Below are 12,427 nucleotides of genomic sequence, written 5' to 3' on the forward strand. Positions count from 1 at the left end.
AATGATACTGCCAATAAATTAAAAACAATCCTGAATGTCCAAAAAAAGTATGAAAACGTATTTAATTGGAAAAACACTTAAGATAACACGTGCAGCCACTTATTCATATCTCTACATCTGTAACCACTAAATTCAGTTAGTTATTAATTGTCATACAGTGAATTATTGAAATTCCGACTAAAAATGCCTTGTCTATTGACCCATAAATTGTCTAAATTTTTGCTCCACACAGTGATGGTTTAGTAAAATAAATCCTACTTCTGAAGATTTTTAGTGATGTAAAAACCTCCTATCATTATATATCCACTTGATACAGCACTTGTGCTGAAAAAGTATGTATGGCACACTCAACGACACAGAAGTCATGTCATGTAACTTGCATATGAAATGAGTATATAGCAGTATTATGGTGTTGATGTGAATATTTAGCCAATATTATGCTTTAAGGTTTGTTTTATCCAGCAGAAATAAGAATAAACAGAGTGACGACTTACAAGCCAATATGGAGCCCAGGAAATGTTTGTTTTATTTCAGTTGCTACTCACAGGAATACACCAAGTAACTATTGTATTTAACAAAAACCTTTAAAAATAAAATAAAATCCTCTAATATCATAAAAACCAAAAAAAAGTACACTGTACAGAGCTCAGAAAACATTAACCTTAAAGGGCTACTGGAGAGTAACTAGAGCTGATCAGCCACGACAGACCATTTGCATTTGTAAGAAATATAAATTATGTTACCCTTGTGGAATCTGCTTTTTAAAAATAAAAGCCATGTGGTTCTCTGTATGACCTCATGACAGACTCCCACGACACCATCCACCCTTTTGCCTCAGTAAGCGAGAGAGACAGATAAAGGAGTGGATGGCAAGTGTTTTCAATCAGTTCATACATTGTGTGGTAAAAGTGTTGTGTCTTCATCTCTTCATGAAGTTGTCCACGGAGGCTGGCGTCCTCTGAATGGAGTGGATATTCCTCTTCACTCTATCTTCTAAGGAGGAGCTGGCAGCACTCTCCAACTTCATGTTACTGCAAGAGAAATGGTGAGTGTTACTGACGCAGGAAAATACATGAAAAATTCTAGATCAGGAGACATCAGGTAAACGTTATTACTGCATTTAAAGCAGAAATGCAGACAAGTCCAGACACATCACACCTTTACGCTGCTCAGAAACTTACTGGATGAAGCCAGCATGGCGATCATGTTTGGCATTTTGTTCCCGCTGCTTTTCCTGCTCTTCTTGCCTCTTGTATCTCTTTACATTATTCTCCCTGTCCTCATCCCTCTGCTTGGCCTCGTCCATCATCTCCCGCCTCTTTCGCTCCAGGTCTTCTGCAGAGAGTTTCCTACAACAGAACAGAAACAGAAAGATAATTGATATTGACTGAGGAGTAAGACAGTGCTCTAGATAACAAAGAACGTTTTTGATAACCTTAACCAAAACATCATAGTCAGAGTAAGAAAAATAATGTTGCATTGGCCTTTTGTTCATTTCTAGAGTTTAATTTCATTTGGCATTATTGATGATTGTACGCATGAAGTGTATATACTTTCTGAAGAGCTCTTACTTAGAAACGTGGTTCTTCTGTCTGTGGTAACGCTTTATCTGCGGGCTGGAAGCTCTGGGCTCGACCTTCTTGTCGCTTCTGTGCGAGGACGAGGAGGACGAGTGATTGTCCCTGTTGCTCCTGTGGGGTGACCAGGAGCGGCTCCTCTCTCGACGCCCTGAGTGACCAGAGGGAGCGGAGGACTGGTGATGTCTGCCAGCAGGGAGCTGGGAGGAAGACATTAAATGTTAGGACTTTGTTGAGTGAGAAATGAATCATTTAAATTGTACATTATGTGTCTACTCCTTACTGACCAGTAGACCATAGCCTGAAAGATGATGGGAACGAGACTTTGTGTCTGCCGATGAGTCGTCTCGTAAATGGGATCTATAAATCGATGAAATACGACAATTAACAGTTAACTTATACAATTGACCGAATATTTTCAGTGTTCACAGAAAACATGGTATTTTATGTCATATGCTTCGCTGGTCTAGTCCACATGAATCACATATGTTGTGGATGTTTCAGTTAATTCTTTAACCGTACCTGGGTTTTTTCTCTTCTTCTTCATCTGAGCTCGAATTGGAACTCCTTCTCTTGCGTTTCTTCTCCTTTCTCCTCTCTTTCTCTCCTTTCTTCTCCTTTTTGTCCTTCTTCCTCTTCTTCTTCTTGTCCTTCTTGTCGAGATTCTGGCGCAACTGTGAGAGAAAAGACACACATTTTATGATAAGGAAAAAAAATATCTCCAGCTCCTGATACAGGAGATAAATGCCGATACTGGTATTAGGGGGTTGAAAACGTTCCATACCAATATATGTATAAACAATTTTTTTGCAATGATTCCTAAAATGATCAAACATTTATCACAAAGAAATTTAATTGATATTTTACAGTTTATTATAAACAACGATAAATCAAAAGCAAACAAATACATAAGAATATATAGAACTTGTTAAATTAACAAATATATAATACAAATATTAAAATGACAACATGAAAATAGTTATTTTACCATTTCTTTGATCTTCTTCATCTTCACAGGATTAGTCAAGACTTCCCTCTTCTTTTCTTCCTCACGTTTCCTTAGGAGCAGAAACAGAATATAAACTAATTTGCAACAATGAAACAAGTTTTTAGTACAAATGACATGAAACTAACCTGATTTCAAAGAGGGGATCTTCCCTAATCTTGGCAGCCAGGTCGAGGTTGGAGGCAGCGGTCGCTGGGTTGAAGATGGATCCCGGTAGGAGGCCAGTCTCAGCCGATGGACCGCTCTCTGGCTCCTCATATTGCTCGGTGATCTGCTTGTCGATGGGACGTCCCAGGAGATACTCATCTCTGGACACCTGACCAGCAGGGCCCTGGTACATCCAGTCAAGGCGATCATCCTTCTTTCTGTCAAAAAAAAAATACAACGTGGCTTAGACACTACTCCTTTGTCTTACCCACCAAAAACACTGTTCTTGATTATATGACAGAGAACTAACTTGATGGTGCCAGAGTCCTGTGCATATCTGGTAATTTCTTCTCGGGCTCGTTCGTCTTTCAGCTCTTTCTGGAGCTCCTCGATCTTCTTGCGTTCGGCCTCAAACTTCTGCTCAGCTTTCCAAACACGCTCAATGTTTTTCATAGTCTGGGGATGCCAGCTCTTTTTCAGGTTCTGGCAGGAGACAAGGGAAAACATTTGGTCGCTGTATCAGTGAAAAACAATCAGTTGCTACCTTTTGTGTGCAAGATCACTATGAATGGGTTTAATGGTCTTAACCTGTCAGCCAATACTTTTGGAAGTAAACGTCTGAAAGCTTCCTTTAGCTACTAAAGTAGATTTTAATGAGCATGACCTCACACCACTGTGATAATACCCCACTTGTTGCATTGATGATCTGACCTAGTTCACATTAAGGTATATTTGGCATATTCCGAAGCAGAATTTTTCAAAAGAAACGTTTACAACTAACTCTCGAATCTAATGCCAAACCAGTATCGCTAAGAATGAGCGAATGCAAAATAGATTTGCTGTTTACGTTGGAAGCTTTTTTATAAAAAATATCGACTTCTAATAAGAACAAGTGACTCAGTATTGCTGAAGTGATTTGGGGCTCGTTGTAATTCCCAGTAGGTATTGACTCAGGTTGTAAGGGCAGTGTAGTTGCCAATAATCAAACGAATATCTTCAACACCCATATTCTGAACGGACTTTGGTATTATCCGTCTCTGAATATCGGAGAAATCGCCAATCGTGGGTGAGATAGCTCGTACTTACCAGGTCGCCTCCTCCCATCTTGAAAACGTCGTCGTCTCAGTCCAAAAAGAAACGGTACTGGACAAAATTGTCCTTCAACAATAATGGTGGAACAAGGAAAGTTTCACGCTAGCCAACAAAAAAAAAATAGGGCCACTGAGGCTTGTGCGAGATGTGTTTCCTGTTTGTGTAATTCCTGTTCCGGTTTCAGCTCACGGTGCGTTCGGGTACCCTTCGACATTAAGTAACGTTCCGTCGTCGATAAACCATAGGGATGAACTCGTGAACGATGTGACTCAGCATGGCTAACGGGTGGTTTTGGTTGGAATTATATTACAAAATGAAATTTTGACAATGTACGTTTTGGTCACATAAACCCACCATGAAGGGATATTCTGTTTTTTGGCTGCAGCTAAAGCCAACGTCCTGACACTGAAGGCCACAGTTCGAAAAAACGCTTGATTCTGGTCGTCGTCCGCCCCCCCCCCCTCCATTTTTGCTATTTTTTTAGACATATATTGTGCTTTTAAAATTTTTCCACATGGTGGTTTGTCACTTTCATCTGAATGCTCTGTATAGGCCTGAGGAGCTGAAAGAATGTTGTATTTCACAAGATAAAAAGCATTAAACAAAAGTCAAGCAAATTTAAATTGAAAATATGATGAAACAGAAGTATTCTTTAGTTTTCTTCTTTCTTTTTTTAATATCTCATGACCCAACATATTCGTAATGATATTCCTTGGGGTTTGAGATGAATCTCCTTCATAATAACATAATTACAGGTTCTAAAACTACTTCAGCAGTACTGCTACTGCTATTGCTACAACTGATACTACTACTACTACTACTACTAATAATAATAATAATAATAATAATAAAGTATTGTGTTTTTGGTGAGGGAAATTTGACAAAATAATTAGATTATTTGTCTTATCTTGCTCTGCAGATAAAGGTTAGACACAGACACATGATATAGTTTTTTTATTTAATAAAGGACAATAATAGATTAAATACAAGTTATTACACCATGATGCTGAACTTATTAAAGGTTTTTGAACTTATTTTATTACAAGCGTCTCCACATCTAAAACATTTACTACAGCAACCAATTCAAAGGTGGTCCACTTTGATCTACTGACCATAATAAAAGAAAATATAAGCCTATCTATAATAACAAAATAATAATAATAATAATTATAATAATAACAGTCCATATGTAATATCTGACTGTTGTGTAAGCACTATCTTCCACTTCTTATCATCTATACATAAATACAGTGAGCCTCCAGAGATGCAAGCTCCCTAATGTAGAAATCTCAGCCTAAGGTCTGTGATGGTTTGCAAAAAATCCTAATAGTGTTTTAAAGTGTAATGCTGCTCACACTGCTTGCTACAAAACTATTGATCATACTGTACTGATTATGAAGGTTAACTATTCAGAACAAATAACCTAGACAAATGTTGCTGTGTGTGTCACTCAAATTCCTTGTATTGCATACTAGACTGCAAACCGCACAGTCTTTCTCTGCATCCTGACCAAATGCTAGTCTAATAGCTGCTACATTATATAGTGTTTCTCCACAATGTTCACTGGCCCGCTGCTAACTTTGTCTGCTGTTTGGTGCTGGGAAATGAGCTACAGTGGCTTCACCAGTAGTTTTTTTTATTATTAGCTGACACCGACTGCGAAGTGCGATGAGAGCAATGAGACTGAACCAGAAATATTAGTGTTCCAGAAAAAAACACGACAATGAGCTCAAATATGCTCAAAAAGTGCAACTAAAGTAAACTGCAGGGGCAGATGATGATGATGTGTTAGACTGTCACTATGACCAACACTTTTCACATTACACAGTCATTTGATCCACTTTTGAAAAAAAACAACATATGGACCTTCACAGGCCGCTGGATGAAGGTGTGCGTTCCCGGACCCATGATGTAATGAAGCTCATCTTTGTGCTGGAAGTTTCATTCATCACCAGCAGCTTGTTGTGTTGACAGGCAGGATCTGTGGAATTGTGTTTATACCAGACGTTGCCACTGTCATCAGCATGTCCCAACAGAAACCAGGACTCATTAAGCCAGGTAGCATTTTCTCCTCATGTCCAGCTTCATCTTCTTATTCCTACCTGGAGCTTTTGGCTCTGTCTTTAGCTGCTGTGACCACTTCTTATCAATGATGATGCGAGTTCACCTTTTTCCACATCACTTTAGCACTTTGTGGTTCTTTGGATTGTTCTGTTCAACCTGGTAACCTGAACATTATATTATATTATATAATATTATATCATATCATATCATATCATATCATATTATATTATATTATACTATATTATATTATATTATGTTATATTATATTATGGAGCATCATAGGACACTGCCACAGCAATTGTTGTGTGTACTTTCATTTGTTCATGTGCCATTTTAATTACTCACATACCAGCATACACACCCAGTTCAGTGGCATGCATTGTTAAGCATTCAAATGACTATTGACCTTTTAAAAATGACGTAATGCTGTTATCATAATCCAGTGTCTCATCACAAATTGCTGCAGGCTGCACACATACGGTAACAGTCTGAAACAAAAAGAAAATATTGTCACTGTCTGCTTTCTCTGTGGAAAGGCCTTCTGCCTTTGAAATTGGTAAAACATTGTTGGGCTCAAACACTTCCTCCGACTCTTTTGGTAAACACGTTCACAAACCACCTTCAGTTGGACTGTGGCTCTAGCAGCAATGGTAGTCCAGAAACAAGAGGCAGTTTCATCTCAGTTGCCGGCTGAGCCACTTTTCACCTACAGTAAACACAGAGGAAAGTTTTATCCATGAGTAAAACTCACATTTTCTCTGTTATAATATTCAGGTTATCACTGAGTTAGCCCAGTTGATAAATTCATGGGACCACAGTGTAATTTCATCCATCGTTCATTAGTAAAAGTCCAAACATTTCTTCTTTTCTCTATTCTATTGTAAAACTATGGCACCATCTCTGACAGAGAGGGGAACAAATGGCAAACCTCTGATGAATGATGAAATTAGCTGGACTGCCCTGTCACACTAGAGACTGAGGGGTCTGTCTCACATTTCAGCTTCATCTGGGGCTCTGTGGTGTCAGACACAGACACGTTTGAGGATGACTGAGGGGGTGTGGAAGCATCGAAGCCCTTATCCATCCTGCCATCTCCGTTCAGCCTCTCCTCCCCTTGTCCTGGCGGGGACTCGTGTGTGCGCATGTGCTTGGCCAGGTGATCATTGCGCATAAAGACTCTGGGGCACAATGCACAGCTGAACTTCTTGGCTCCGGTGTGCGTCTGCAAGTGACGCTGCAGTTCATCAGAGCGCGTGAATCTCTTGCCACAAAAGAGCCAGTTGCAGACGAAGGGACGATCCCCGCTGTGCCATCGTAGGTGCGCCTTCAAATGGGAGGTCTTGGCATAGGCTTTGCCGCAGCCGGGGATATGGCAGTTGTGCATGTGCTTCCTCCTGCTGTCATCAGTGCTCTGGCCCAGCTGCTCAGCGTGAACGCAGTTGGGGCAGCGACACGCGGCCTGACCGGCGCCCCTGGAAGAGGAGCGGCGCTGGGGCTTGGGACGGACGGAGACAGAGGTCTCCTGTGGTTCCTCCATAGAAAATGGTTCTTGCTGCATCATTTCAGGCGCCATTGGCTCCATCTTGAAACCATCCTGGGGGAAGAGGTGAGGCGAGTGTGAGACTTGAGCGTGTTGAGCCGAAGACAGGGTGCACAGCTGTGGGTCGGAGCCGTACAGCCCTAAAGAGGGCTGCAACCCCATGGAACTCCCAGGACTCACTGAAGGCAAACCAACACCCTGGCCCGTCTGCAGGTCTATCCAGCTCCCCGCCTGGACATCCCTGTGGAGGTCCCACCAGGAGGGGATGTTCATGTCTTCTGAGCTGCCACTAGGTGGGGCTGTCCGTAACCAGGGCTCGTAAGGGTGGGCCATGTGAGCAACTGGTGCAGGTGCAGGATTGTTGACAAGGTCAGCCACTCAAAGTGTTGTTCACTATCTTTCTGGTACGGCTGAGAAGATTACCACATGCTGGGACGGTGATGCATTGAGAAACCCTGCAGAAAGAAAGAGCAGACAAATAGTTAGGTTCAAATCTCTCTCCTCTCTGTCTCAGTTACATTTTCTTCAATGACTTCACTGAACTACAAGCAACAACTTTGAAGTCTTGAGGTCATTTTTCTCAGTCTGAAAGACTTTGAAGTTACACAGCTTCTGGCCTAAATCCCCCTGTCTACAACATTTAAATAACCCACCCCGAGCACACCCCCTTCATCGCCACGGATACTGAAGTTCTCACGCTGCGTGGCCGTGGAGGCAGAAGAGAGGGGGAGACAGACGTGTCCAGGCAGAAGCCTGCCACATGCATCCGCTGCCAGGTACTTCCCATGGAGGACAGTCAAAGACAAGCGCAAAGAAAACAACATCATCGGCCCTGAGCAGAGGCAGTGGCAGCGGCGGGGGGAGATAAATGCTCGTAAGATTGGGGGGAGGGCCGAGTTAGAAGGGGAGTGTTGACAGGAGAGCAGTTGGGTGAAGGAAGAAGTTCCAGGGAGGTATGGCTGCAGGCCAAAGTCTATTTGTACGTCTCAGAGGTTTGTGAAGATGAAACCTGGCAGACAGGAGAACCAGTTTTTCTTTTTTTCTTTTTTATGAATCACACATGATTTACAACAACAGGCCTTCAGGCAAAGCTACAAAAGGAGCCCCGTAAAAATGCCCCGCCTCTTACACACTGGCGGCAGAAAGCATCAGCAGTTGCAGACTGACGGCATTCATGAGCATGAGAATAGGAGTGGAACAAAAACATGAGAACAATTCCTATACGTTTATAATTACGGGCACATGCTCTGCATCCTGTCCCCAACACGCTCCAGGTATGTCCACTTATGCATATCTCAACAGCGGCAGTCAGCCATCCACCTGAAGGAGGGGGGCGCCAATTTTTAAGGGTGACACAAAGCTTGTTAAAGCGCAACAAGTCAGTGGAAATTTATGACATGAAGCTACCAGCCTACAGGACTTGTGTTTGGCTCCAAACATGTCCTAGCCCCAAACAATCTTGTTGACTTCCACCACACCCCCCATCACATCTACAATTATCTTTACAGCAGGAAACAGTAAAATAGGCTGAAGCTTTAGAGACTGGTATCTTTGTCTAGAGATCACTTGGTGAACTACCCATATCTGACGGAGCAAACTGCACAAGGTCGCCCAGGTCAACCGGAAGACATTCATGATGTCTGATGTGTAGCTCCATCAGAGGTGCGTGGTTCAGCGTACGGGTGGAGTCGCTCTGACAGAGAGAGATGCCCTGAGTAGATTTGTTAATTCGGCCGAAACCAACAGGATTACACTTCCCCAAAGCTTGCGTCAAACCCACTGGGAGATGCTTTCCAGTCGCAATGAAATCGTAAAGCAATTAGTTTGAAATTCCCTAATGAAAGGTCTGCTGCTAAAGGCCAGGCTGATTTATTTCATGGCGGCCTGGAGCCAGAACTACTGCTCTGTAATTTTTGGGGAATGCGACGCAGACAGAGCAGAATGGTCCCCCCAACTCTGCTCTTCCTTCAAAACCGTAAACAAACCAAGACAGCAGCCTCCTCCTCTGTTCGCTAAAGTGCTGGGAGCGTTCTGAGCACAGGAGCAAAACAGCTGGCATAGGGGGGCCCCCCCTCGGGGGTGGAGGGGCGGCAGCCTGGGAGGAGCAGGATGGTACAGAGCAATGACAGAGCGCTGGTCATAAAACCTGCCCGACCAAGACCCAGCACAGTCCCCAGCTAACAAGTCTGCCATCATGAAGACGCGCAGAGAGGGAGAGATGAAGAAAGAACTCTTCTCTATCTGTGATTTATGAAATTGAAAACGGTACAATATGAATTCTGTTGTTCTCATGGGCTTCGTTTTTCTAATATTTCCAAATTTGGAAACCTGCTAATTGGGCTTTTCCAACAGCGGCTCCCTTTTTTCTGACCTTCTGACCAGTTTATGTTTTAACATTGGTATATTTTGAAGTTCATTTTACAGTAATTTACAGGTCCAGTAAAATCCTCAGTCCAGCCACCTCAGGTCCTCCCATCCCACCTCATCCTGACCCAGACGTAGAATAACACCATGACCCGTTGTGGACACAAACTAGAGACGAGGTTAGTTTGGGTTAAATGGCATTTACGAGTAGTTTGCTAACTTGCTCAGGGTATAAGATGGGTGGAGCAGAACTCAACAGTTGAGCAAGGGTCAGGTCACTTGACAGAGGAGGGCACCGTGGGCTTCAAACACTTCAAAACTGTCTGACCTTTGCTGACTGCATTGCGGGGAAAAAAACTGAATTTATAATTATAATGTGCAGTGACTGAATTTAAGCGACAATGTCCCTTGCACAGGATTACGTTGGAGACATACAGAGCTGGAGATAGAGGGTTTATCTCTCCGATCAGTTTATCTGCTCTTTAACTCTAGTTTGACTATGATTGAGTGCAGAGTCAGTTTAGATATGGATGACAGCTTTACATCCTCAGTGATTTAGCGGGGTCTGTCTGATGCTGATGATGCTGTCTTCTCTTCTGCATATTTTACTTCAGTTCTCGTAGCAGCAACTTTTAAGAGCTTTTTTTTATCATTCTGTGAACTGAGTGTTATCTGCCGCTGTACTTAAAGTCTGAATGCCGGTTTGGACAACCCTGACTTTTTTTTAAAGTCAGGGTTTTTTAAATGCCCCCAAACATTGCATTGCAGTACCTGAACACAATTGAATGTGGTTGCTATGTTTCAGAATTTATGTATTATTGGTCAGAGGGATTCAATATCAACCATAGAAACAAGATTTTATTCGAGAGCAGACGGCACCTAAATGAAACACCTATTCTCGTCAAAATATACACATATAACCTTACACTTCATTTTTGCAGCTATCGATATTGTCAAGATACACATATACTGTATATACTGTCCTGGAAATTAAGTTACTTACGTACATTTTTGAAGTACGCTCACTTTTTGTATTTCCATTGTGTGCTGCTTTATGTACTATATTTGCCATAACTCTCTTTTAATTGTCACAGTTACTTGAGATCCAAATTCCATGCATAAAAAGAGCAAAATATGATACAATGTTTCAGATTAAACTGCACAACATTATCTTCAGTAATTAAAATCACTTCACTCCAGCAACTATAACAATCAAGTACCACTTCTAGATTAACACGTCAATAAAAAATTATCTTATAATATGATAATGTTATTGGATCATTATTATGACCAAGGCCGTTCTGTAAGTAAACTGTGCTGCTGATACTTGAATGTAGAACTTTGGAAAATTATTCTACCACCGCAGGGATCTTAATAATAGCTGCGTATGAAATACTGATCCATCACCACAGTTGATATGGCACTCAAGAATTAAACCCTTTCTGTAAAAAACATATTTTACATATAAACATAAACCCCAATTGAAACACATTCAACTAATGGACATTATCAAATCCCATGATGTTCACATTTTTGTAACTCTTCACCCTGAATAAATTATCAATCACCAAATCTTAATTCAAAATCTTCTTCCTCGTCTTCTTCTTCTTCTTCTCTTCTGTTGAATTTACTGTACTATACATTTTTTCTTTTATAGTTCAGTCAGGGAAATCTTTAATTTCTGTCTGGTTTCACAGGGTTTTGTTGTTTTGTTCCTGTATAAACTGTCTACTCTAAATAACCTAAATTATTCTATAGCAGGAGAAAAAAAAGATGCTCAATAACGGCAGAAGTTAAAATCATTGCGCTCATTTAACTCATTTGTTAAATATTTCACGTGAAACATTATTCAAACTAAAACATTCTTCAAGAAAATCTTGGTAGATGATAAAAACACGCAGCATCCCATTGAAACTCACCCTCCCACACAGAAAGAAAACAGTCAGTTATATATCATTTACAATTAGTGTGTACAAGTGTTATTATACCTAAAAAACTCGAAAACTATCAAAGCAAAACTTTGGCATTAAAATTACTGACAATATTTTAGGTTTAATTGCAGCTCACATGGACATGGATATGGAATATCTCTCTCCGGGATAAAGGAGTTTTAGAGTGAATGAAGTACCTACTACTTGTTTATTATGTTTAATTATATGTTTATCGAGACTTGTTTTAAAAAAAAGGCTTTAACTTTCTTCTGTTTGCTTTCAGTATAAGATTACTTAATAAGTTCCCTGCAGCTGATTTGAAGCCTCTAGGCCATCTTAATTCATTATCAATAATATAATCTCATGGCAACGCAGATCAGCTGATTTTATAATCCACAAAGCATAAACGGATACATGAAACTGACAGTAGGTCGCAGTGATATGGCAACTTCCAAGTTACCTGTTGTCCCCTGCTGCTGCTGCTGCTGCTGCTGCTGCTGCTGCTGTGATTTTCTGTTTCGGAATAATCGTGCGAGGAAACTTTGCCTCAGCTCAGCTCTGCCCGCCTGCTTGAACTTCGTCGAAAACAGCGCCGAGAAAAACGATATCCTCATCACACTTCGTCGGCTGTGGTGCATCGCAGTCGGCCCAGGTGAGGAGGCGCGCAGGTAGGCAGCATTCCCAGCAGTGACGGACTCCGTGATAC

The 12,427-nt window shown here is 41.4% G+C and overlaps 2 protein-coding genes across 3 annotated transcripts; both read right to left on the reverse strand.

The window, feature by feature from the left end:
- Positions 1-501: 501 nt before the first annotated feature.
- cwc25 (CWC25 spliceosome associated protein homolog) lies at positions 502-3,985 on the reverse strand. Its single transcript, XM_035638235.1, has 9 exons — positions 3,817-3,985; positions 3,041-3,213; positions 2,712-2,948; positions 2,566-2,635; positions 2,100-2,251; positions 1,865-1,937; positions 1,572-1,777; positions 1,182-1,349; positions 502-1,031 (listed from the first exon to the last, which is right to left on the reverse strand). The coding sequence occupies exons 1-9, from the start codon at positions 3,832-3,834 to the stop codon at positions 920-922; spliced, it is 1,209 nt and encodes a 402-aa protein (XP_035494128.1). The 5' UTR covers positions 3,835-3,985; the 3' UTR covers positions 502-919.
- A 781-nt stretch (positions 3,986-4,766) lies between these two features.
- On the reverse strand, positions 4,767-12,408 carry LOC118313267 (transcription factor Sp6). Of its 2 annotated transcripts, none has more exons than XM_035638638.2 (2): positions 12,182-12,408; positions 4,767-7,881 (listed from the first exon to the last, which is right to left on the reverse strand). In XM_035638638.2, exon 2 carries the CDS (start codon positions 7,757-7,759, stop codon positions 6,833-6,835), a length of 927 nt encoding a protein of 308 aa, XP_035494531.2. In that variant the 5' UTR covers positions 7,760-7,881; positions 12,182-12,408; the 3' UTR covers positions 4,767-6,832. The 2 variants fall into 2 exon arrangements, with proteins under 2 accessions (XP_035494531.2, XP_035494532.2); XM_035638639.2 differs by lacking the exon at positions 12,182-12,408 and adding an exon at positions 8,080-8,249.
- Between the last annotated feature and the right edge of the window lie 19 nt (positions 12,409-12,427).

This window comes from Scophthalmus maximus, chromosome 8 (genome assembly GCF_022379125.1).
Source record: "Scophthalmus maximus strain ysfricsl-2021 chromosome 8, ASM2237912v1, whole genome shotgun sequence".
Taxonomy (NCBI): Eukaryota; Metazoa; Chordata; class Actinopteri; order Pleuronectiformes; family Scophthalmidae; genus Scophthalmus; species Scophthalmus maximus.